The sequence below is a fragment of the Condylura cristata genome, unplaced genomic scaffold (genome assembly GCF_000260355.1).
Source record: "Condylura cristata isolate star-nosed mole 26May11 unplaced genomic scaffold, ConCri1.0 scaffold00041, whole genome shotgun sequence".
Lineage (NCBI taxonomy): Eukaryota > Metazoa > Chordata > Mammalia > Eulipotyphla > Talpidae > Condylura > Condylura cristata.
Window position 1 is genome coordinate 4,380,533 of NW_004567142.1, and position 25,295 is coordinate 4,405,827.

At 54.6% G+C, this 25,295-nt stretch overlaps 3 protein-coding genes across 3 annotated transcripts; 2 read left to right on the forward strand and 1 right to left on the reverse strand.

Annotated features, from left to right (window-relative positions):
* The first annotated feature begins 431 nt into the window (after positions 1 to 431).
* Positions 432 to 16,769, forward strand: SULT2B1 (sulfotransferase family, cytosolic, 2B, member 1). Its single transcript, XM_004693982.1, has 6 exons — positions 432 to 672; positions 8,138 to 8,346; positions 10,615 to 10,741; positions 11,915 to 12,009; positions 14,913 to 15,093; positions 16,540 to 16,769. Exons 1-6 carry the CDS (start codon positions 432 to 434, stop codon positions 16,767 to 16,769), a joined length of 1,083 nt encoding a protein of 360 aa, XP_004694039.1.
* Positions 16,770 to 17,585: 816 nt separating this feature from the next.
* On the reverse strand, positions 17,586 to 24,470 carry FAM83E (family with sequence similarity 83, member E). Its single transcript, XM_004693983.2, has 5 exons — positions 23,991 to 24,470; positions 22,643 to 22,810; positions 22,207 to 22,331; positions 19,385 to 19,814; positions 17,586 to 17,810 (listed from the first exon to the last, which is right to left on the reverse strand). Exons 1-5 carry the CDS (start codon positions 24,468 to 24,470, stop codon positions 17,595 to 17,597), a joined length of 1,419 nt encoding a protein of 472 aa, XP_004694040.2. The 3' UTR covers positions 17,586 to 17,594.
* SPACA4 (sperm acrosome associated 4) lies at positions 20,972 to 21,349 on the forward strand. The gene has a single exon (XM_012733456.1). The coding sequence runs from the start codon at positions 20,972 to 20,974 to the stop codon at positions 21,347 to 21,349; it is 378 nt and encodes a 125-aa protein (XP_012588910.1).
* Positions 24,471 to 25,295: the final 825 nt, after the last annotated feature.

The window sequence follows — 25,295 nt, forward strand, 5'->3', positions numbered from 1 at the left end:
GGTCCTGCAGAGTTAGCCACAGTGGATGAGTTTTGCAAAGTGCTCAAGATGGGCACCCAGCCCTCCCCACCTCCCGGCCTCCCCCCACACCCTCATCTTCTGTTCCCTCCCCCCGAGACCCAGCCCCTCTTCTGGCAACACAGGTTCTTTCCTCCTGTGCTTGAATGGCTCATGATTGTAGCACAAGCTCTGGACCCTTCTCGTCCATACTTCTCACTCAACTTTCGGCTGCTGGTAACCAGTGACATCACAAATTCCACAGCCCTTGTAGGCTGCTCAGTAAGCCACCAGCCCGTAGGTTCCAAGGAAAAAGTTTCAGCAGGGACAGGTTTATTAGAAAAAAGAGAAAGGATGGGGCACCCCTCGCCCCCTCACCTGCCAGCAATGCCTCCATGTGGCCTCCGCTGTAAAGCTGGACCTGTCCACCATCCATGACCACAGAAGATGCTCAACAGCTGCCCCCACATTCACAAGGGGTCCTGGTTCTAGCCTCCTCCCTGTTCTCATGGCGTTTCCCTCCCTCTTACAGACAGAAGTTGTCAGGGGAGTACTTCAACTACAAGGGCATCCCCTTCCCTTCCGGCCTCTACACCCCCGAGAGCATCAGCTTTGCAGAGAACACTGCCAGTGTCCAGGATGACGACATTTTCATCATTACCTACCCCAAGTCAGGTACCTGGGAATGGAGGGAGGCAGGGTGGTGCTGGGGGAGGAGTGGGGAAGAGCGGGGGGTGGGGAGGAAAGTGGGGAGAAGGGGGGGATGAGGGCACCCTGAATAGAACAGGAAATACAAAGAGCCTGTGCAGACCCTGGGGAACTTAGCCTGGGTCCCTCACGCGGAGCACCTGCTCCCAGATCCCCCAGGGCTCAGTCCTTCTCCGGACCAAGCTTCCTGGGTCACATGGCATCCCCATCGTACCCCATGGCCCATTCTGTCCAGCTTTCCTTGGTATTTATCACTGCCACCACTGTGTGTGTGCGCACGCGCATCTCGATGTTAGGCGGATTTACTCTCTGGCTGCTCTCCTACCACGGGAGCTCAGTGAGGACAGACCTTTTAGCTTGTCTTCACTGCTGTTGTGTTTTAGGGGCCCACAACAGTGTCTGGCACATTATAAGTATTAAATAAATATTTGCTAAGGGAAGGATGAAGGAAAAAGGGGGGGAGGGGTGTAATTTGCATTTTCTCCATTTAATCATTGACATTGCTGGTGGAGACATAGCTGTGAATAAGAGACATCTCAGTTTGTTGGAGGAAACAGGTTTTATTTAAATGTATTGCCATCAATGTTATGATATGAAGTTCCGGTGGTCCCCCCCAAGAGAGTATTAAAGGTAGGTGAAATATTGGTCTGGGAAATGAGGGCTCCCTGGGGAGGTATTCGAGCAAAGGAGGGGGTGTAAAGTGTGTCCTGGTCAGGGATGGCATGTGCAAAGGCCCTGGGGTAGGGGTGAGCTTGAGGGAGCTAGAGCAAGTCAGTAAGGCTGGAGAATGAGGCTGGAGGGAACACAGACGGAGGAAGCACCCCTTTGGGTGAGGGTCTGTGACAAATTTACTCCAAAGTGCAAAGTGAATGAACCCTGGAGAAGATTTGGTAAGAGAACAGATGAACCTCAACATTTTCTTCTTTAAAAAAATGGGGTTAATCTGATTGACTTCTTTAGCTTTTTAAACACGGGTTTGAAAGTTTTTCACAATATTATTCACCCTGTTAAAAATACAGTTCTGGCCCTCCCTGGTGGCGCAGCGGGTTAAAGCACTGCACTGAGAAGCTAAAGCCACTTCTGCATGAGTTCAATTCCCGCCTGCCCCAGAGGTGACCACATGGTGCGGCAGACCTCTCCTGACCCGCCCGCTGCTCCCCTCAGCAGTGTACTTCCTCCATCTGCCTGTTCTGCTCCCCACTCTGTCTCTGGTGAATCCTCTCACCCTCCGCATCTCTGGCCTGTACCCCAGTTCTACATGAATAAATAAATGAATCTTTAAAAAAAAAAATACAGTTCTATGAAAGTTTTTAAATTTTTGGTAGCAGTTTTGACATAGTTCACTTAAAGTACAACTCACCCATTTTAAAGTGTGTAATTCTACAGTTGGGGTTTACCCACAGTTGTGCAACCATACCACAATCAAGTTTAGAACTTTTTCATCACTCCTACAAGAAGCCCAGTACCCATTTGCCTTCAACTGCCAGTCTCCACTTCTCGCAATCTTGGACAATCATTAATCTGCTTTTTTATCTCTGCAAATCCCTCCATTCTGAATATTTCTCATCAATGGAATCACATAATGTGTGGTATTGTCTTTCTGGTCTGTTTCAATTAGTATCACGGTTTCAAGCTTCACCCATACTGTAGCCTGGATCAGTGCTTCGTTCCTCTTTCTAACCAAATAATACTTCTAGTCTGGAAAGACCTATTGTGTTTATCCATTTGTCAGTTGGTAAACATCTGGGTTGTTTGTACTCTTTGGCTTTTACAAGCATGTTTCTTAGAATGTGCCCTATTTAGGCAATGTTTTCTCTTTGAGTTCTGTAGAGTTTTAACAGATGGCCAAATAAGCACCACCACAATCAAGATATAGAACTGTTTTATCATCATGAAAAACTCCCCTTACATCCTTTTGTAGTAAGATTCTCCCACACTCCCAGCCCCTAGTTCAGCCTTTTCTGGGATGTCACATAGATGGAGCCATACCATACAGAGGCTTCGAAATTGACTTCAGCATAATGCACTTCAGATTCATCCAAGATGTGTGTGTGCCAAGTGTGTGTGTGTTTAATTGCTGAAGAATATCCCATTGTGCAGATGAACCATCGTTGGTTTACCCATTCGTCTGTTGAAAAAGCTTTGGGTTGTTTCCAGTGTGGGGTGAGTATGAACACAGCTGTTATGAAGCTTTGTGTACACATCTTTGCATGGAAATGTGCTTTTGTTTATCTTGGATAAAAACTGAGATGTGGGATTGCTGTGTCAGTGGGAAGTGTGTATGTTTAACTTTATGAGAAAATGCCAAACTGTTTTTCCAAAGTGGCTTTCCCATTTTGCATTCCCACCAGCAGTGTAGGTGAGCTCCAGTTGTTCGACTTCCTTGTCACCACTTGATATTGTTGGATGTTTTCTTTAAGCCATAGTAACAGGTTAGACTGGTATCTCCTTGTGGTTTGAATTTGCATTTTCCTAATGATTAATGATGCTGGGCATATTTTCAGGTACTCATAAGCCATCATATGTATCTTCTTCCATAAAGTGGCTGTTCAGTGTCCCCCCTTTTTTTAGCCAAGTTGTTTTCATATTATTGAACATTTAGAATTTATTCAATTTTATTGAATTTTAAGTATCACTGGAGTACAAACCCTTCATCAGTCTATGAACATTTTCTCCCAAGCTGTGGCTTGCCTTTTCATTCACTTTTTTAAAAAAATATTTATGTATGTATACAAGAACTGAGGTGTAAGCAGGAGGTGTGAGGGGTGAAAGGACTCACTGGAGACACAGTAAGGAGCAAAACAGGTGGAGCTACTGAAATACACTGCTGAGGGGAGCTGTGGGGACACAAGAGAGGTCTTGGGTCAGCTCCCTGGCCAGGTATCACTCATGTTGCAGTGGCTAGTGATAGCTTGGTAACATTGAGACTTAACCCCTGCAGTAGCAGGGAGGCCTTCATTCACTTTTTTTGTTTTTTAAGATTTATTTATGCATTCAGAGGTGCAGGGGTGGTAGGATTTACTAGAGACAGAGTTGGGGGAAGAACAGGCAGAGTGAAGAGGCACACTGCTGAGGGGGGCAGCAGGCAGGAAGAAGAGGTCAGCCGCGCCAAGTGGGTCACCTCCCTGGCCGGGGAATGAACTCATGTTTCAGTGGTTGCCGATAGCTTCATGGTGCTGCACTTTAACCCACTGTACCAACAGGGCAGGCCTCCTTCATTCACTTTTTAAGTGTCTTCTGAAAGTGTATATTTTTAATTTTCATGAAATCTAACCTGTCAGTTTCTTCTTTAATGGATCAGACTTTTGATGTCACATGTAAGAAATCTTTGCCTAATCCAGGGTTACCAAAAAATGTACCCTTGTGTTTTCCTCTAGAAAGTTTCTAGTTTTAGATTTTATATTTAAATCGGAGCAATGTTGAGCTAATTTTTATAAATAGGTTGAGATGCTTTGCATGGATGTCTAGTTATTCTAACTTCTCTTTTAAATTAAAATATATTAATTTCTCTCTCTCTTTTTTTAAAGATTTATTTATTTGTGCATACAGAACTGGGGTACAGGCCAGAGGCTCAGGGGCGGTGAGAGGCTTCACCAGAGACAGAGAAGGGAACAGAACAGGCAGATCGACGAAGTACAATGCTGAGGGGAGCAGCGGGCGGGTCAGGAGAGGTCTGCCGCACCATATGGATCTCCTCAGGGAAGGCGGCATCGAACTCATGCGGAAGCGGCTTTAGATTCTCAGTGCTGTGCTTTAACCCGCTGTGCCACCAGGGAGGGCCTAATTTCTCTTTTAAAAGAATGAATTCATAGGTCAACATTCAAGAGGTAAAAAAGGTTTATATGGAAAGGTCTATTTTTGCAGCCACCAACAGTGCTGTATGTCCTCCCAGAATCTGCATGTACAACAGAAATGTACATTAATATATTTTTTAATTTCCTCTCACAAAAGTTGGCTCTGTAGACACATCATTTTTTCATCTTGGTTTAGTTTTTTTTTTTTTTTTCTTTTTCCTTATATTGTAACATCATCTCTTCTTAGCACTGTGAATAGTTTCTTTATTTACAAAGACTTTTTGGTCTTTGCCAGCAAAAAGGTGGAAAACATAACTTTGGTATTGCTTTCATTTATACTTCTGTTATTACTGGTGAGGTTGAGCAAGTTCTTAGATTCCTTTTTTTTTTAAGATTTATTTATTCATACAGAACTGGGATGCAGGCCAGAGATGCGGAGGGTGAGAGGATTCACCAGAGACAGAGCAGGGAGCAGAACAGGCAGATCGACAAAGTACACTGCTGAGGGGAGCAGCGGGCGGGTCAGGAGAGGTCTGCCGCGCCATGTGGTCTCCTCCGTGGCAGGCGGGGATCGAACTCATGCGGAAGTATGAGTTCTTAGTGCTTCTTAGTGCTGTGCTTTAACCCGCTGCGCCACCAGGGAGGGCCAAGTTCTTAGATTCTTAAAGAACTACTTATATTACCTTCCTTATAGCCTGTTTGTTGTTTGCCCTGGTCCTTTTCCCTCCCTACTGATTTGCTGGTCATTTACTGGTACTCATAGAACTCTTACATATTAGTAAACTTAACCCTCAGTGTGTGTGTGTGTGTGTGTGTGTATTGACTTGTAAATAAGTTTCTCTAGATAATATTAGTTTTCTAAACTGATTATGAACACTGTTCATAATAGTTTTTCCACGTCTATTTTTAAAAAATTATATCACAAAGTGAATCTGTCTATTCTAGTCGATGTCTTAATTTGAGATCTCTTTGGGCAGACCTTATCATACATGATTATGACATTTTATCACCACACTTTGCTGCAAAGAAGTCTTGGGGATAGAGTCTCTGGCTGGATTCTAACACGCCCAGTTAAATCTTAAAATTCTGCAACTTTCCTGCCTTCCTGAGACGACGTAGGTCCCTCTCTTTTTCTTCTTTCCCTGGTAACCTGTCCTATTATGATGTAAAAAAAATCGTAAAACCTCAACTCTGGCATAAAGAGACAATGAATTGAGGACACTCAGCATCTCTCCTTCACTCCCTCCAAGAAACTTAGTTCTTCAAGAATCTAAAAATGTGCTCAACTTCACCGGTAACAATAGAAGTCTAAATGAAAGCAATACCTTTTCACCTTTGAGCTGGCAAAGATCAAAACGTATTTGTAAATAAATAAACTACTTACAGTACTAAGATGAGATGTCACAATATAAGGAAAAAGGAAAAAAAAATGAAACCAAGATGCAAAAATGGTGTATCTATAGTAGTCTAGTGAGTCCTCTGACCCCCACACCTCTGGCATAAATAGTTTTAAAATCTTTAAAAAAAAAAAAGCTAGGGGCCTCCCTGGTGGTGCAAAGGGTTCAAGTGCAGCACTATGAAGACATCCGCAGCCACTGCAGCACGAGTTCAATCCCCAACTAGGGATGTGACCCACAGGGCACAATCGACCTCTCCTGACCCGCCCGCTGCTCCCCTCAGCAGTGTACTTCAGTGGAGCCGTCTGTTCTGCTCCCCACTCTGGCTCTGGTGAATCTTCTCATCCCTCCCCTACACCTCTGGCCTGTACCCTAGATCCTGTGTGCATAAATAAATAAATAATATATTATTAACTAGTGAGAGGATCAGACCACCAGAAAGGGAGAACTGCAGTGAATAAAGGCAAAGTCAAACAGGCGCACTCGCTCTGTATGGGACTACAGAGAGCGCCCAGGACTTTGGCTGGGAATAATCATGTGTCACTGGGCACTGCTGGCTGCCATCGGTGACCAGATTCAGTTGAGAGAAGCCTACCAGAGGCAGGGAGGGGGCCCCATCCTCTGGCAGGTTACCTCGGGTGCCATCTTTTGCCAGAGCTAAGCGCTGAGCTAGCTGGCAAAGGGGGTCCAACTCCAAAGGGACAAACAAGAAAAGCAGTGGCTTTGGAGCCAGGAGACAGTACACTGAGAAGTGGACAGGGCCATTGTTAGACTACAACACACATAGCAATGGGGTGTGAACATTATAATTCTCCTCATCTGACCTGCCTGTAGACTCCTGGAATCTGCACCTATGAGCTGGGTGGTTGGCAAAACCCTTCCTGCTATGTGATGGTCTGTGGCTCCCCAGAAATTAAGGGTTTACTCCCAGAAGGGGAGATGAAAAGAGCTGAAATTTGAAGTCCAGACACCTGGATTCGCTTCCAGCATCTTCCGTGTGTTCTCGGCGTGCTGGTTGTTTGAATGCCAAAGCCTCAGCATCTCTGTAGTTTAATCCACCTGTTTATTTCTTCCTCCTGTAAACTGCAATTAGTGAGTGCATGGAGGAAAGTGGAGGAAACCCATACAGTCTCCGGCACCCTACCTCCTTCAGCCTGTGGCTCTGCCACCCTCAGGACAGGCATCTCCCTGGAGTCTACATCAGACCCCCCTGGATGGAGGAGGCGAGGATGCGGCCCCGTGGGATGTGTTTCTGGGCCAGTCCGGAAGCAGCTGCACCTGCTCCCACCCACACTGCCCACCGGACCTCAGCCACTGATCCCACAAACGTAGCATATGCCAGGTCGGAAAATGCCCCGGCTTGGAGCGACTGCCAGCCGGTCTCCACACACGCCCCTCCCCAGCTCTGCCATCCTAGTGCCATTCGTCTTTTTGAGCCTCAATTTCCTGCTCTGAAATTAGGGCTAATTAACCCTATCTTCTCGGCCGGTTGTGAGGAATCCGTGTAACCGAGTCATGTGTCACTGGAGGGGACACGGAAGTGGTCGAGTGTTTTGCGCACCCCCTTACCCTGCCTTTGCGTCAACGATGCACACCAGCGGTCTTGCGCACGTGCCCACTGGAGGCAGCCGGAGTAGGCTGTGCGCATGCGTGAGTGGGCGCGCCTGCGCAGAGACGAGCATGTGAGGGAGGCGGGGCGCAGAGCGCATGATCAGAGCGCGTGGTCAGAGCGCACGCAGAGCCGGGGAGGAGGACTTGCGGCCAGGTGCCACAGCGCTCACCAGAGCAGGCCAGAGAGCCCAGCCAGAAAGCCCGCCGGCCTCCCAGCCTCCAGCCTCCCTGCCTCCCCCCGTGCCTGGTGGCCGCACCACACGCCGCGGGGTAGAAAGATAAAAGCCCGAAAAGCAGCTGAGGGCGCCAGGACGCCGCCTTTTGCCTTTTCCGTCTGTCGTGATCACTGGGAACCTGCGCCGTGACTCGCTGGTGCTGCTGTCCCTTAAAGTCAGTGTCGGCCGGCGGGGGTACCATCCGCCCAGCTGTGGCCCTGCCTAGGGCCATGCAGTTAGGCTCTCTGAAGTGACCATGGGGTTGCCTAACCACATCTCTCAGAGCGCCCCTGTCGTGAAGAGGCCAATAACTGTATGTAGCCAATTATGCCATAGTGCAGTTCTTTACAGATCTGATTATAGTCCCCTGTTCGTCTCCCCACCTCTGATTAACTTGCCCCATTTCTCCCTATAGGCACCAACTGGATGATTGAGATCCTCTGCTTAATCCTAAAGAATGGGGATCCCTCTTGGGTCCGCTCTGTGCCCATCTGGGAGCGGGCACCCTGGTGTGAGACGGTGGAGAGCGCCTTCAGAATCCTGGACCCCGCTGGTCCCCGCCTCATGAGTTCCCACCTCCCCATCCAGCTCTTCACCAAGTCTTTCTTCAAATCCAAGGCTAAGGTAAAGGAGGGAATGGGGCAGATTTGGGGAGGGAACATAAGGATGGATTAATTCAGCACATGTTTATTGAACACCTACTATCTGCTTGGCCCAGATCTATAACCATACTAAGTAAACACAAAAATACCTGCCCCATAAATTCATGTTTTAAAGGGGGGAAAAACAGAAAATAGAATACATAAGGAAAAATATTTACTGTGTCCAAGGTGATAAATTCACCAGGAAGGAGAGGGTTGGGGACAGTTAGCTAGTGTGAGTGATGACAAATAAAACAATCAAGGGAGGGCTCGTGGGAAGGTGTCATTACAAATTTGCTTATAGCCCCTGAATCAGCCAAATAAAGACATGGAGGTGAAGGAAGGAGCCTGGGGGTTTGAGGGAAGAATATTCCGAGCAGCAGGAAGAGCAGGTGCAAAGGCCCTGGGGTGCATTGTGGCTTTATCCAAGTGAATGAGGGGAAGGGTAATGGATATGAGGTCAGAGAGGGTTCAAAAGGTGCAGGGCGGCTTCTACAGGTGGGGACTTTGTGAGTGAAGCAGGTGGTGGGGCAGGCAAGAGTGCCCTCTGGCTGCAAGGTGAGGAACAGACCCTTGGACTCCTTAACTGCCACCATCCAGAGAGGAGAGAAGCCTGTGAACCTGGGAGCCGAACCAGGGCCATGGTCATGGAGGTGAGGAAGAATTGCTGGATTTCAGTGTACTTTGAACATGGAAAGAGGAGGGTTTACTGACAAAATTGGATGTGGGTGTGAGAGATGAGTCAAGGTTGCCTGAAGTGCCTGTGAGGCTGGGGCTGCCATTGACTGAGATGGCAAAAACTTGGAGGAGCAGGTTGGGTGGAGATGGGGGTCTGCGCTGTGGTCCCTCCAAGTCCAAGTGGAGGTTGCCAGTGGGCAGTGAGGTAGACAACTCTGGATTTGACAGGAGAGCTCTGGGCCGGCCCCACCTGCCGATGATCTGTGGCTCTAGACAGTCACAAGTCACTTCACGGGGATATCCTCTGAGAAATGCATCACTAGTGGTGTTTTTCTCCTGTGAGTGTCCTAGAGCGTAGTTACACAAACAGCTGCTAGACCCACCACACACCTAAGATGTCGAAGGGGCCAGCATCGTAGCTGTGGCTCTGTGGCTAGGACTGCATGATATTGTTACCACGACCAGAAAGCTCCTTGGTCAGAACTAGGCAGTTTTACCTTACACACCTGTATGCAAGGGTAAGAAAGGGGTGGGGAGAGAGTAATTAAAGCCAGGAGAATGGAGGACAAAGGAAGTGAGTATAAATGGAGAGGAGATGGGGACTGTAATCTGAGAGGGCCTCAAGCCTGCCCTCAGGCTCAAGGATGCAGTAGGCAAAGACCTGGGGAAACCCAGAAAATGATAAACTCACTGTAGCCTTATAATGTATTTTGAAATCAGAAAGTGCTAGATCAAAGGCAACCAAGGCAGAGAGCATGGGCAGAGTCCAGGGGAGACCCAGTGAGAGTCCGTGACAGTTGTCTCTCCCCATGGGGTCCCTTCAGTCTCCCAGTCAGTGATGTACGACAGCACGCACATAGCATTGTTGGCCAGAGAAGCTTATCCAAACCTCCCTGTCTGGGGTTTTGTCGGAGGTTGGTCACGGAGACGTGGCTGACTGCCCAGGTGGCTGACTTCAGTCTTGGGCATGGAGAAGGTTGCTAGGGAAGGAAGTACCTGATGAGGCTGGAGTGGACTTGGTTGTGGAATGTGAAACCAGTAAACAGAATGGTGGTGATTAACTGGGTCCATGAGTGCCAGATCCAGGGGCTGGGGCTACATCTTGGGGCACTGGAGAACCAAAGATAGGAGGGTCAGCTCGGGGTCTGTAAAGACCCTCTGAGGACCTGTGGAGGTTGGGAGGCCAGGGAGGAGGAAACGAGGCCAGAACCTCAGCTGGGGGACAGGGAAGGAAGGGCTGGCTTCGCTTCTCTCTGGGTCAGTAGCTCGTGCCTGGATCTCTCCCATACTGAAGCCCAGGTCTCTCTTCCGCACTCTGTTCCCTAACTGACCCTCCACCTGACCCTCCACCTGGCCCCGAAACACTCCCACCCGCTTCCTAGAATGTGTTAGAAGGTCCTTGGGGTTGAGGTGAACTGATCTGCATTTCTGTTACTAGGAAGTCCCTTGAGAAGTCTACCCTCAGTCCTTCCTGCTGCAGGACCAGAGAGGGGGTTCGAGAGCATATAACCTCAAGAGCCGGGGTCTTGTCCATGCCTGATACCTTTTTCCCTTCCCCAACATCCACACGCAGGTGATCTACGTGAGCCGGAACCCCCGGGATGTGGTGGTCTCACTCTATCATTATTCCAAGATTGCTGGGCATTTGAAGAATCCTGGTACACCTGACCAGTTCCTGCAGAACTTCCTCAAAGGCGAAGGTGAGGACTGGGGCAAAGTGCGGGGTGGGGGAGGGGCTCCTAGCAGACTCAGATGGGAGTAGGGACAGGAGGGGTGAGGAGGAGGGGAAAAGCAGAGTGACTGGCATTGTATGGCAGAGGATGGAAATCCAGCGAGAGACCAAGGGAAAGACCAGGACATGGACAGAAGCAGACAATGAGAGATAGAGAAATGGGGAGAGAGAGCTCCTGAGAAGGAAGCGGAGAGTGGTGAGAGACACAGAGTAACAAGGGACAGAGAAAAGGAAACAGAGAGAGGATAATAGAGACAGAAAGACAGTTTAAGTACTGAGAAAGAAATGCAGTTAGTCCTCACTTCAGGGCATCTAAAGACTCTTTAAAACTGCGACTTTAAGTGAAAGGATGTGTAAGGAAGCCAGGTCCTTGAGTAGCAATGTTTTGCTCAATGCTGACAAGCAAGGGTTTTCTTTTTCTTGTCGCATTCAATGATGGTATTCCAGATCTGCCGAAAGAGAGGAACACGGAGGACTAAATGGAGGTGGACAGACGCGGGAGCTGAGTGTCACAGAGACGAGAGACAGGAAGGAGAGACATGGAGACAGACAGAGGGACAGTGTTAAAGAGACCAGCCTCCCTGGTGGCGCAGGGATTAAGTCTCAGCACTATGAAGCTCTCCACAGCCACTGCACCGCCAGTCTGACCCCTGACCAGGGAGGGCGTGACCCCCAGGGCACAGCAGACCACTCCTGTCTCCCAGCTGCTCCCCTCAGCAGTGGATTTCAGTCAGTCTGCCTGTTCTGCTCCCCACTCTGTCTGTGGTGACTCCTCACTCCCCCTGTGCCTCTGTTCTGTATGCATAAGTAAATAAATCTTAAAAAAAAAGACAGGGATGACACAGAGACAGAGGGCGAGACACACAGAGACAGAAAGAACGATAGAGCTGAAGTTTAGAGAATGAGAACCAGAGACAGAGAGAGACAGAGGCAGAATGACACAAACAGAGTGGAAGGCACAGAGACAGGATAAGAGACAGATACAAAAAATAACAGGACACAGGCAGGAAGAGAGAGATACAGGGAGACAGGGACACTGGGGCTTGAGGGGAGGTGTTCCACTGTGGGGGCCAGGCCGGGGAGGAGGGGAGTGGCTAGCCCTCTGAAGCCCAGCCCTCACCTCCTGCCCCTCTGCCCACAGTGCAGTTTGGCTCCTGGTTCGACCACATAAAGGGCTGGATTCGGATGCAGGGCAAAGAGAACTTCCTGTTCATCACTTACGAGGAGCTGAAGCAGGTGACTCCCACCCCCACTCTGCCTGTGTCTCTCAGTCTCCCTGCCCGCTCACACCCTTCTCTCCCCTCCCCATCTGGCCACTCCACTACCCAGCAAACCTGGTTCTCAACAGAACAGATGCTTGAGCTCTGAGCGGCAGATGGACCAAAGACGAAACAATAAAAGCAGAGCACAGCTGGTCCACAAAGCCAGAGGGAAAGGGGGAGGAGAAAAGGAGGACAAGGAATGTATGTGGGGGCAAATTTCAGTGGGGTGGTCAGGGGAGAGGCCCCCAGGAAGAAGTAACGCGTAGGCCAAAACCCGAAGGCGAGAGGGCACCACACAGGGTGCCTGGCAGAGAGGACTCCAGGAGACAGCCGTGCAAAGGCCCTGTGGTGAGAACGAACTCAGTGTGCTTCAGGGGAGCCCAGAGCCAGCGCCTAGGGGTAGAAGTGAGAAATGAGGGTAGGGAGCCACCGGGAGGAGCTGGAATTTTCTCTGAGTAGGTGGGAGCCCGGAGTGGGTTCAGGGAAGGGGAGTGGTAAGATCACTGAGACCCTGCCAAGTGGTGCACATCAGTGATAACCATGAACAGAAGGGCAGGGGAAGCGTGGAGGGAAACAGCCTTGGTGTTAGATGGAGACTCAGTCTGGCCTTACTAGAGGTCCGAGGGAAAGGGAGCCGTCTTTGGAGAGCTTCAAGCTGGGCCATCAGGGAAAGCTCTGTGGAAGAAGGGGCCTTGCCAAGGCCTCTGGCTTTTCCTGGCTATAAAGACTGGGTTTCTGGAAAAACCCAGAAAGACTGGGTTTTTTCCATTGGAAAAACCCAATGGAATACGCCCACCCATTCTAGGTTCTTAAGGGAGCTCTGTTCCGGGAGGCAGGGAGCTAGGAGAACCCTGACACAGTTCCCTCACATCCCGGCACAGGTCCATTCCGTGTGTGCGCGTCGTCCGTTTCTGTGCCCCTTTCCTTATAGAAAGAGCCTGGATTTTGGTGCCCAAAGAAAGCAGTTAATAACCTCTTCAGGTCTCCCAGAGTCCCAGATGACAAATCCTAAATTGGCTTCTAGGGTGGCTGTCAGGCTATCTGGCACTGGCATGTCGTGACCATCTGACACTGTGTAAAGTGAACAATCCACTTTGAAGCCAGGATCTGTCTGGCTAGAAGTCACGCGTCGCTACACCACGGGAATGCGGCCAGAGAAGCGAGCCCTGAGGTGATCTGGTGTGGTGCCCACGTCACGCAGGGGACTTGCTGGGGGGACCAGGTGGGACAGCCCACTGCTCCCCTTGGCTGGGTGGGGCATGAGGGGGCCGCCTGGGCTGTGTGTTCTGTCCAGGGCCCAGTAAGCAAGACCTGGCTACAAGGACAAGAATAGCGAAGGTTCCCAGAAGGCTGACAAGCCAGGCACCCAAGGGGGCCTACGTATTCTCTCTCTTAATCCACACAAAGTACCCACAGTGAGCTACATGCTCAGGAAATGGCCAGTTTTGAACTATAACAAAAAAATGGTAGTTTCATGTGGTTTGCACCCCATGTTGTTATGACCCCATTTTAGAGAGGAAGGAGTTGGGGGCTCATAGCACCAGGAAAGAGCGAGGAGTCGCCTGAAGCACGCAGCTCTTCACGCTCACCCAGGTCCCACAGTGGGTTCTTTTTTCCCCCCACTCTGGTACATTTCTTTATCTGGAAAGATCCAGAAAAGGCTCTGGCCTCCCCCTCCTCCCTCTTTGCAGCCCAGCTTTATTCTCCAGACCCAAAACTGGGCCAGGCAACCTGACAGAGCTTCTAGGCTGCCCCTGGGTGTGAGGAACTGCCAACATGTTCAGATTTCTGGGACACGTCAGTGGTTCAAGAGGATAAAGGAGTAGAGAATTACGAAACTAGGGTGACCTGGAAAATTGGACCACGGGGTTGGGGAGCTGACGACACAGCTGGTTATGGTTATGTCAGGCGAGGCAGGAGCTCACATCAGGGTGTGAGCTCCTCCCTGCCTGTGTGATCCTAGACAGCTGTCTTGCCCTGTCTGGCCCTCTGTGGACCATTTAGCACAAGGCTGTCTCACTGCAAGCCTTTTAGTAGGGTTGGTACAATGTGGGGAGTGGGGAGCTTGGGCCAGCGCTTGGCACACAGTAGGCACTCAGCCCACAGTGCCGGTGACCTTCACCTGTCATCCTGATGAGGTGGAGAAGGGTCATCAAGGCCCGCTGGGAGGGCAGGGCAGGGCAGGGCATGGGAGCCCTACAGGGGAGAGGGTGGAGGAGGGGCCGGGAAGAGAGGATCAGACCTTACTGGCCTTGAAAGCCTGGTCTGGGAGCTGGGACTCCTGCTGAGTACGGGGGAAGGGGCAGCAGGAGTCACGTGGGAGATTCCGTGGTTTTCGCTGCCTATGGGGGAGGGCTGCAGGGCCAGAGAAAGGGGAGGCCGGTGAGGAGCTGGGGAGGAGGCTGGTGCAAGGGCCCAGGCGGGAGAGGTGCAAGGGACCAGCACCTGGGCTGTGCACACAGAGGAGGGGGCAGGGAAGGGCAGGCAGGGTGATGGGCAGGATGTGAGGGGCTGGGGAAGGGAGAAAGCCAGGCTGGAGGCTGGGCCAGGGGCCTGGGAGAGGAGCAGGTTTGTGCCACAGCTGACTGATGCCCTGGGGGCTGGGGGGGTGGGATTCTACCTCCCTGCCTATGATTCTACCTACCTCTGTCCCCTGCTGTGACCTCTGACCTAACCTTGCTCTTCCCTCCCACCTGTGGAACCCCAAATTGCAAAATCCTCACAAGTCACAGTCTAAGTCATTGGCTTAGAGGTTGGGGAAACTGAGGCAGAGAGGCGGTCACCCAGATAGGTCCGGGTTGACTCGGACGTCCAGACTTGGGTCTGGTGCTCCTTCTCAAAGGGCCCCTCCTCCGCTGACCATCTCCTTGCTCCCAGGATCTCCACAGCTCCTTGCAGCGCATCTGCCAGTTCCTGGACCGGCCGCTGGATGAGGAGGCCCTGGGCTCTGTCATGGCCCACTCAGCCTTCGGGGCCATGAAGGCCAACACGATGTCCAACTACACGCTGCTGCCCCCGAGCCTGCTGGACCAACGCCAGGGAACCTTCCTCCGGAAAGGTGCCGCAGTCCAGGGGTTCACAGCTGTGTGGCTTGTGCAAGTCACTTAACCTCTCGGGGCCTCCACTTGCCCAGCTGCCGCATGGGGGTGCTCTGCATAGAACAAGCTGCCCAGCGCACCGTGGCCGGGCTGCCCCTCGGGCTGGCTGCCAGCAGGTGCTGCGGTGTCCCTGCCCTCCCCCGGCCAGAGCCTACACAGACACGCCCGTGTGCGGCCAGAGTCTCCAAACCACCAGGAGGCTGTTTGGAATCTTTGAGATTCCTTCCTAGCATTCCTCCTCACCCCAGAAATATGTGTCAGGTGAGACCAAAGACAGAATACCAACTCCGTGGCGTAAAGCTGCGCACATTTTATTTTCTGATGGCGCTAAGGTCAGGAGACCCGCCCCGGCCTCACGGGGCTGAAATCACTGCAGTGGGAACATGCCCCTTGGGGGGCTCTCAGGAGACCCCGTCTCCTGCCATCTGAGTTTCCAGGCCCTCCGCGCTCCTGGGCTGCAGGCCCCTTCTCCACCTTCCGTGCGGGCGGCCGCGCCCTGACTGGCCCCCCATTCCCGCACCTGCTCTTGTGAGGACGGTTGTGATTAAATTGGGTCCAACAGGATCATTTTCCCACCGTGAGATCCTTGATCACAGTCGCAATCACATGCATGGTTTTTGCCATAAACGCTCATGTGTTCACAGACTCAGAGAGATGGGGCTTCTGGGGGCAGGGTGTCACTGTTCAGCCTCCCTCGGGGTGATCTTCCTGAGGGAGTGACCTGTGCTGCTGTGAAAATCGAAAGTAGGGGGGTCCAACGGATACTGGCCCTGGGAGCTCAGGAAAAGGGCCGTTTCCCGGGTGGCGCCCAAGATAAGAAATCTGAGGCTGGAAATAAAAGGAAAACCGAAGGCGGGGTCGGAGAGGGATCCAGTCCTCACCCCACGCCCGCTCCCACATGGGGAGCAGTCCAAGCCCCTGGCCTGCTCGCCTGCTCTGAGCTAGTGACCCCAGGGCAAGCCTGAGGGCAATGCCTGGCACCCATGCCAATGTCAGAGCAGTAGTGGAGGTGATAACAGGGCGTGCTGGCTCAAGAGGTGAGGGACAGGTGGCCTAAGTGGTGTGGAGCTGTGAAGCCTGTGCCTGAATGCTGGGTGGCGAGACTGGTGCCCTGGGGTTCCAGGGGCTAATCCCAGGAAGGTCGCGCAGGCAGCTGGGGGGCTGCTGGAGCAGGGCAGGGCAACCAGGGAGCAAGAATGGAGCCCCCAGCCTGGCCAGGGGACAGGAGGGGTGCGATGGTGGTTGTGAGAGGAGAGGGACCTGGGGAGGCCAGAGGGCACCACGGGAAGGGGGGCTGTGAAGAGGGCGTCTAGGTGCTGGGGGCAGGAGTTCCCCCTTGCAGGCCAGGGGAAGGTCCCCTCCCACCCACACACCCTCCAAACCCTGCCCTTCCTTCTCCCCTGCAGGGGTCTGTGGTGACTGGAAGAACCACTTCACAGTGGCGCAGAGCGAAGCCTTCGACCGAGTCTACCGTGAGCAGATGCAGGGGCTGCCGACCTTCCCCTGGGACGTGGCCTCTGAGGACACCAGCCCGGAGCCCGACACCAGCCCGGAGCCCGACACCAGCCCGGAACCCGACCCCAGCCCCGGCCCCGGCCCCGGCCCCGGCGGGGCCTCAGATCCCCCCCACCCGTGACCCTGACAATAAACGCTTCTCTCCAGCCCCACTCCTTGATGTGCAGGGTAGGGGGCTGGGAGGGGATGGGCGTGGCCCCGGAGGGCCACCCAGGCTCTGGAGGGCGAGGTCCGCTTCCTCACCTGGCATGCCAAGGGGCTCTGTGACTCAGAAGCCCCACCCAGAGACAAAGGTGCTGCAGGCAGGCCAGCGCTGGGCCCTTGGCCCCCCCTTCCAGGAGGCTGTGCCCCAACTCCTGGGTTCTGGGAGAGGGTGGCCTGGGAAGCCCCCAGCCCCTGGGTGTCATGTGTCATTAGGCTGTGGAAAGCATGAAGATGGTGGCATGAAGATGAAGCTGTTTATTTTTGAGCAGAAGTAAAAAGGAACCCCAACAAAACACCACACTGACCCAGGAGTCCCTCTGTGTCCCCACACATTTCCAGTCCCTCACTACTCAGCCTTCCCAGCACAACTGGGGTGTCTCCTCTCTCTGGCCAGGTTCAGTTTACCCACACTGAGCATGTGGGTGCAGAAGGACCCCCATATGTCATCCCTGCAGGGGGGTCCACTCAGCCAGGTGGCCAGCAGGAAAGTGTGGAGCAGGCTTGATGAGATGTACACTGCTCTACACAGTGACCCTGAGGGCGGAAGTGGATTGTCCCAAGTTTTAGGTCAAGTTGGGAAAATTTCCCCTGCCCTGACTGCAGAAACCTTGGCCAAGTCACAAGAGCAAGGGGGTGGGGAGCTCAGACCTGGCTTGTCCTGGAATCCTCACTGGGGGGCTGGTCAGCGTGGCCCCCAAAGTCCTGCACAGGGTGTCCAGTCCAGATGCTGGATGCCTCTGGGTTATAGGAGTTTGGATGCAGCATCTTCACCAAACCTCTTCCGGGTGGGCGACAGGTAGAGCTGGCGGCCAGTAGGTGTTTGGGAGAGCAGGCCGCCACAGGGCTGAGCCCAGGACAGAGAGCGGGAGTCCGCCTCACCCCAGGGGCTTCCTCCAGTGCCCCGTTGCCTCATCAGGGCCTTGGCTGGGGTGTCCTTGGAGCCCCAGAACTTCCTGAGCTGCAGAGGGAAAGAAAGGGAGGTGACAAACTCCCAGGGGACCGTGTTAAAGGAAGAACGGTAAAGGAGGACTGGCGGTAGAAAACTGAAGGAAGGAACCCCCAGAACGACAGAAGGGGTAAGGAGCTATCTGGCCTCTGCAGCTTTGCAGTTGGGAATAGGAAGCAGCAGGAAGGTGTGGGGGGAGGAGAGCAAATATTTGCCAAGGGAAAGGAGGATGGGTGAGGGCAGCTGGAGACCAGGTGGGAGCGAGACCTTGGCTCCTGCCCCACCTGGCCTCCCTCCCCTCCATGGACTGGGGCTGAAGACAAGTCCTGGGACATATCTCCTTCACTGCCCCCTTCCCCCAGAGAGGCCTCCAGCCTCCGCATAGCAGATGGGGAAACTGAGGCTGTGAGGCACTGCGTACAGAGGGCCTGACAGGTCTGCCTGCCTCCCAGTGAATCCGTCTGTTCCTCCTACCAGCCTCTGCTCACACTTTCAATAACCTGCTTCATAGCTGAGGACACAGGCCAGGGAACTGGGCAGGCACTGCTGGCAGAGACCCCACTGACCCCCCCACAACCACTCCACAACCCCAACACTGGAATCCAGGCAGTCAGTGAAAAGAATATTTAAAAGCCCCGCCTAGGTCAGAGTGCTAATTCCTTCCCAGTTTCCCAGTGCCTCCATTTCCCCATCTGTAAAGTGGGTAGGTAAAAAGTTACAGCAACACCCTGGGCTGGGGGCAAAAGTTGGATTTTAGGACCCTCCCTGGTGGCGCAGTGGGTTAAAGCACAGCACTATGAAGCAATCTGCAGTCACTGCAGCACAAGTCCGATCCCCAGCCTGGGGTGGACCCACATGGCACAGCAGACCTCTCCTGACCAGCCCACTGCTCCCCTCAGCAGTGTATTTCAGTACATCTGCCTGTTCTGCTCCCCACTGTCTCTGGTGAATCCTCTGACCCCCCCCCCATACCTCTGGCCTACACCCCACTTTTTATATGCATAAATAAATCTTTAAAAAATAAAGATTTTTTAAAAAAAAGTTAGATTCCACTACCTCACTTCACATAAGCACTGGCACCGGCAAGGTGCCCTCAAAAGATTGCTGCTCAACCTTGGACAAGTTACTTGACCTCTCTGGCCTGGGCTTTCCCATCTGTGCAAATGAGAGTGGTAAGAGGATTGCCTCACTGACCTGGGGCAATGGGGATGTAGTGACATACAAAGAAATAAGCATGGCATGATGCTGCGTCCTTCCCTACTGAGTCTGCTCCCAACAAAAAAAACTGGGACAGGAAAGTTGCTCAGCCCATGTCACATGAGAACACGTTCTAGGAGAGTCCTTGCCCCTGGGTGCTCACCGCAGACACAGCTGTCAGCACACCCCCAGGGCTCTGGGGCCTCTGCCCAGCCCTACACACAGAAGGGCCATGGGAAATGGATCATGCAATTAGCTGTTTTGCTTTCCCCACCCCCGACGGCTGGACACACAGAAGACACTTCCTGCGCTGGGATCTCAGCGTCCAGGCCCCACGCCGGCTCCCTGCCCTTCTGGGGCTCCAAGCCCTTCTGCTCTCCAGGTCTCACCTCATGGTTGTCATCATCACTGGAGTCCGACAGGCGGCTCAGGTCCCACAGGGAGCAGCTGGGCCGGTCAGGGAGGCCACTGGTGGGCCGGGCATGCTCCGTTTTCCTCAGGATGTCGCTGAGTGCTAGTCCTGGGGTGGACCGAGTCTCCTGCCTGTCCCCCTCCAATGTGCAGATGGCTAGGTGCTGGGCCAGTGCCCTGTAAGTCCACTGTGGTGGGGCCACAGAGCAGCGGCGGGCCACGCGGTGTGGGCTTTGGGACAGCTGCAGCCCCCCCAGGGTGCTGATGAAGGGGCCTGGGGTGGGCGGAGGCGGAAGTGGACAGGAGGTCGCATACAGTGTCCGGAACTCTTGGCTGAAAGCGTCAGTGATCTCCCCAGTCAGCAGGATGACCAGGCCACGGTGCAGGCGGGAGTCGCTCCAGGTGAAACTGGGGACAGAGAGCGAGGGGTCAGGACCTCTGCGCAGCCCCTGTGGCCCAGCCAGGTCCCAACCTGGTCCCAGCACACGCTGTGCCACCTTAGGCAACCTCAACATCCCCTCAGTAGAATGGAGAAGAGGACGAACCCGCACCAAGGGCTGTAAGCACGCCCCGGGGTTTACACTATTCAGATCGTCTGGAATCAGGCTTGAATTCAAACCTAAAGACTTTTTCCACAAAAAGGAAACAAAAACAGGCTGGACTCCGCCCTGCCCCAACAAGGGAATGCCTCTGTACCTCAGTTTCCCCTCTTAAAAGAGACAGGGTTAGCTTTCTGACACCCACGGGAACGATTTCTAAACCGTAGCTGCTTCCTAGCACAACCTCCATTTATTAAGCTCTCCTGTGCCAGACTCTGGGTGTGCCCGCTCCAGGCCTCAGTTTTCTTACCGGCAACGCGCAGCCAGTGTCAAGGTAAGACCACAGGGTCACGCACCTGCCTGGCGCTCAGCCCGGGACTTTCCTATCCCTATGGTCACAGCAGATGTTCCTTGAGGTCTCTGCGTACAGCTCTCTCTGATTTACCTGGATTTGGGCTCTGCTCCAAAGGGATCCATCCCTTTGCCTGTGTGAGCCTCAGTTTTTCCATCTGAAAAATGGGCTCACTGAGGGTACCCACTCCCCTTGGGCATGACCCCCTTCCCCAGCAGAAGGGGCACCAAGTTCTCTCCCAGGAGGGCGAGGGGAGCATCCTGGTGGGTGGGGTGGGGGTGCCCTGGCTCCCGCATAAACTGGCAGGCCAGGCTGCCCCTCACTTCGATTGTGACACCCCTCCCCCCACTATGACCTCAGCCCTAGCGTGGCCAGTGGAACCCTGGGGAGGGAGGTCTGTGAGGTCACCCCATTCCACTCCACAGAGACACTCTGGCAGCAGCCGCTGGCTCTTGTCTACCCCCAGGGAAGCATCTGAGAGCCGAGGACTGTGGTCACAGCAGAACTCCTGCAAGGGACCTGAGCACTGGGAACCGAGGGCATCCGGGCAGCGGGCTGGGAGAGCTGCACCCCGGGGACACAAGTCTCCGCGGTGCAGGGAGCCCCATCGGCAGCCCCAGGAGGCGCAGGAAGCCCCGGCCTGGCTGGGGCCTCAGCACCGGCGCCCGGCCGCCATGGCCCTCGGCTGGCTGCTGCTGCTGGTGGCCGCCGCGCCCCGGGGCGCCGCAGCAGCCAAGGACTGCCTCTTCTGTGAGCTGACCGACTCTGTGATCTGCCCGGGCCTGCGCATGCGCTGCGGCGACGACGAGGAGTGCTTCACCGGCCGCGGGGTGACCCCGGGCGGCGGGACCATCATCAACAAAGGCTGTATACAGGCCACCAAGTGTGGCCGCGAGGAGCCCGTCAACTTCATGGGCGTCACCTACAGCCTGTCCAGCACCTGCTGCTACTCCTACATGTGCAATGGGGCCCCCAGCCCCAGGGGCAGCCGGAGGTGGAGCCGCGCGGCCCTCGTGCCCGAGGCCCTGCTGCTGCTCTGGTACTTGCTGTGACCGCTCCGCGCGGGCCCGGACTGGTCTCCCGGCTCCCTTGCGCGCTCCCCATCTCTGCCCCGCCCCCTATTAAATGGCCAGAGGCCCTGGACAACCTCTTGTGGCCCTGACGCCATCCGTTCTCTGTCTGTCTACCCCAAGCCCACCTGCGGCTCGGCCACACCTCCCGCGGCCCGGGGGTGCCAGGGTAGGGGACCCCGCGGCCCTGCTCTGTCCCGTTGGTGCTAAGACGTGATTCTTCCCACTTAGACCAGGATGCGTCTTTTCATTGGTGGCGCCTTAGAGTGCATGACATAGGATTTAAAAAAAAAAAAGTCACTAATAAACGAGAACTGATGTTTATGAAGCACTTCTGATACTCTGTGCCAGTCCCCTGCACCCATGAACCCTCAAGCAAAGCTAGGAGGTAGGTTCTCCCAGAAACAGTCTCCACTTCAGGATATACATCCCGCAGAAACTGCTGGAAGTGCAGCCCAGCCTGCGGACCCATGGGGGTGGGGCCCCTAAGCCTGTGTTTACAAATCCTCAGTTAATGCTCACATGACTCAGGTTGAAATCACTAGCCGGGATCCACGGTTGTCAGTGGGGCAACTCTGCCCCCCAAGGGGCATCTGGCAATGGCAGGGGAAATTTTGGGTGGTCCCAACTGGGCACCAGCCAACAGCCAGCAGTGCAGAGTCCCCCACTATTCAGAGGGCCGCGGCCCTAAATGTGAGCTGTGCCACTGTCCAGAAACCTTGCACGAGAGGCATGAGCCACACCACAGACCGGGGAGGGGGCCAAGTGCCCTCTGGACACGAGGGAGCGGTGGAGCTGGGACATGTTGGGGACGGGGGTGGGGGCAGGCTGGGGGTTACCTGTAGGATCCCGAGATGACTCTGTCTCCATCCAGCAGCACAAACTTCTCTCGCACGCTGCCACTCACCTGCCGTCGACAGCGGCTCTGGAAACTGCAGCCCCGCACCACGCGGATATCCAGGTTCTGGGGGGACACACCGTAGCTCAGGCCCACCCTGCAGATCTCTGCTCAGTGCCGAGGTCTTGGTGCCCCTTGGGTTGGTTCTACCTGGACTCCATGGGAGCCTTTGTCTGTGTCCCCCAATATCTCCTGGAGGGGCCCCTAACTCAGAGAGCCTCCAGGGAAGGTCCAAGCCTACTTCCCCCAACACCGGGGTGCCAGATCTCAGGGGGGACTCTCAGCTGGCAGCCACCTCGATGACTCAGTACCCCAGAGGGTCTGCCTCCACTACTCCAGTGCCAGGGAAATCAGGGGTCCCCCAGCCAGGCCCCTACCCGAGTGGCCCAGAGATTCACTCCCAGCTCCTGGGCCAGTGTCAGGAAGGCAGGCAGCTGCAGGCGGTCCAGGAGCAGGTAGACAGGAACCCGGCGGCGCATGGTGGCGTCCACCAGGTCCAAAAGCAGGTCTGGGTCGGTGAAGATGTCCATGACCACTGCCACCAGCTGCGGGTGGGAAAGGGGCCCCAGGGAACCCCGAGGCCGGAGAGGGGGGTGAGGGGCTCGGGGCTTGGGTTTAAACACCTGGCCTCTGCGGTTTTCCAGGAGGGTAGAAGGGCCCCCCCCCACCCCCAGACACACACTGCTTCTCCCGAAAAGACAGCTCTTCCCGAAAGTCCTGCTGGAAACACGTGGCCACTGGGCCACAGCAGTGCCTGGTGTCCCGGGCTGTGGCCCTGGTCAGCGGGCTGGGTGTTCTTGCGCAGCTCTGCAGGCAACCGCAAGCCTGCATGCCTGGGGGGCTGCGGAACCTGGGGTGGGCTGACCTAGCCACACTCAGCTGCTAGAGCGAGGGGTGCAAGGGAAGGAAGGGTAGCCATGGCTGAACCACAGGTCAGACGGGTTTGCTTTGGATCCCACTCTCCAGGGAGACTTAATCCCCCACTTCTTGATTTCCCCATCTCTGGAGGGCATGCCATGTCCCTGCTTCGCTGGGCCCTCACGAGGACGGCATGCGTTAACCATTAAAGCACTTGGGAAGGAAGTTGGCAGGCACTAAAGCAAAGGGGCTGTCCAGGCAGCCAGAGAAGACAAACACTGCGTGATTTCCCTCCTGGTGGACTGAAGAGAAAACAAGCCAACAGATGATCTGAATACAACGAAACCTTTGGACTGTGGCCCCAGTGGGTGGGTTCTACTAGGGAAGTGGGTGAGTGAGAGGGTGGGCAAGTTGGGGGGGAGGGAAGTGTTCTTAGAGGAAATGTGATACATGTCCTAGATTTTCCAATAAAACCCTCAGGAGTCCTAACTTTAAAACTTTACCCCAAAATGCACTGTCCAGGGACTGCAAGGGTGATGTCTAGGCCCTGGCTGGATGAAGATCAAGGTGCTTTCTTGGGGGGTGGGGTGAGGTGAAGGTGGGCAATGATGATTGTGTCCAGGAGTGCCAGGCCCAGTAGGCATGGGTGTCTAAGGTCTTGGGGAGAGGGTGAGGACCCCCTACCTAAGAGGATGGAGGTATGGACGTCAGAGTTCCAGGGATGTGAGTCTGGGGCTCAGAGAGGGGTGTGGGCTCCCAGGTCCCAGGAGGGCATTTGGTGACAATGCCCAGGCCCTGGGGTCTGGGAGCTGGCACACGGGGCTGTCCCAGTCCAGGGAATGGACACCAAGTGCCCGAGGTCCCCACCTTGTGGGCGGCGTGGATCTCCTGACGCACCAGCTCCTTGATGGGTGGATGGCCCTCGGCCGGGGGCTGTGTGTACAGCTGTGCCCGGGTGATCCCCTTCCAGACAGAATCATCTGGCCAGCCCAGCCGCAGCAGGGGCGCCGGCTCCTCTGACTGTCCAGGCCAGTAGGTCAGGCTGCCCAGGTCCCCCTCTGCGGCCGCGGTGCTGTCTCCCTCGGCTGCCCTGCTGGGCTCCTGCCTAGCTGCTGTCCAGTCTTCCGCTGCCAGTGCCAGGCCCTGGAGCTCATCACTGCTCAGGAAGGGCCGCAGCCCCTCACGCTGCATGCACACCTGGAAGGCCTCTGTGCCATTGCTCAGCAGAGCATCCAGGGCCAGCCGCTGGCCCTCGGAATACAGGCAGCTGGGGATGTTCTTAGTCAGGGGGGGATCACTGGCTCCCAACTCCACCCCTTCCAGTGCCGCCAGCTGGGAGGCTGCCATTGCACAGCTCGGCAGGGAGGATGAGGCTGAGTGTGGAAGCTGAGACTGCCCTGGGCTGCTGGGTAGGTGGACTCTGCAGCCCCACAAGGCTTCCAGAATAGCCCAGGAAAGCCCTTCCTGTCCCTGGCAGCAACCTGACAGTGAGCTTGCCCAAATGGCTGACCCTTGGGCCACTGGTCAGCTGGCTTCCAGTCACCCCAGGACCACTGTCTGATAGGCCCTGGTGTGGGTCAGGTGGCACCTCGGACACGGCCCACAACTGTGTGACCCATTAGCAGTTCATCTTGGTGAAAGACTTCACCACGCTTTGGCTGCTTCGCAAGGGTCAGGCTTACCACCCGCTATCCTGGCCAAAGATCAAGCCAACTTCCTGACCATCCCTAGGCCACAGGCGATCTGCCTATCCCCGCCACCCAAATGTCCCTACTGAAAGGCAGAATGGGCTGGTCTACCCTGGCCCCACAGCACAGCTGACTCACCCCCCCCAAGTATCCGGCAGAGGGGCAGGTTCCCAATGACCTCAGCATCTGACCATCTGGAGCACCGGGTGCCCTCGTTGGGACCACGGCTCTCCGGCTCACCCACCGCGGCACCCACCCTGTGGACCTGCTGGCTCAGCTTTGGAAGAGCGTTCCTCAGCAACCCCGTTCCTGGCGCTTCTGAGCAGCTGAAGCTACAGCTGAGGGTGGAGAGCTAAGTGGGGGTTTCCGCCAGAGCCCCTATCGTCTGAGCCAGAACGAACTAGCCACTTCTCCAGACCAGCTGCCCGTCTTCCCTGCCAGAGCTCTCTCTGGCTGTCCTCTAGCCCATGTCGACCCAGGTCAG

What these genes read in the sequence shown, in the direction of transcription:
- FAM83E (XM_004693983.2), bottom strand. Translation starts at nt 24,470, where the DNA reads ATGGCAGCCTCCCAGCTGGCGGCACTGGAAGGGGTGGAGTTGGGAGCC. An exon ending in TGAATCTCTGGGCCACTCGG is followed by an intron (nt 22,332 to 22,642) that starts GTAGGGGCCTGG and finishes GTGTCCCCCCAG; the next exon opens with AACCTGGATATCCGCGTGGT. An exon ending in GTCATCTCGGGATCCTACAG is followed by an intron (nt 19,815 to 22,206) that starts GTAACCCCCAGC and finishes CTCTGTCCCCAG; the next exon opens with TTTCACCTGGAGCGACTCCC.
- SULT2B1 (XM_004693982.1), top strand. Translation starts at nt 432, where the DNA reads ATGACCACAGAAGATGCTCAACAGCTGCCCCCACATTCACAAGGGGTC. An exon ending in GAACTTCCTCAAAGGCGAAG is followed by an intron (nt 10,742 to 11,914) that starts GTGAGGACTGGG and finishes CTCTGCCCACAG; the next exon opens with TGCAGTTTGGCTCCTGGTTC. An exon ending in CTTACGAGGAGCTGAAGCAG is followed by an intron (nt 12,010 to 14,912) that starts GTGACTCCCACC and finishes CCTTGCTCCCAG; the next exon opens with GATCTCCACAGCTCCTTGCA.
- SPACA4 (XM_012733456.1), top strand. Translation starts at nt 20,972, where the DNA reads ATGGCCCTCGGCTGGCTGCTGCTGCTGGTGGCCGCCGCGCCCCGGGGC.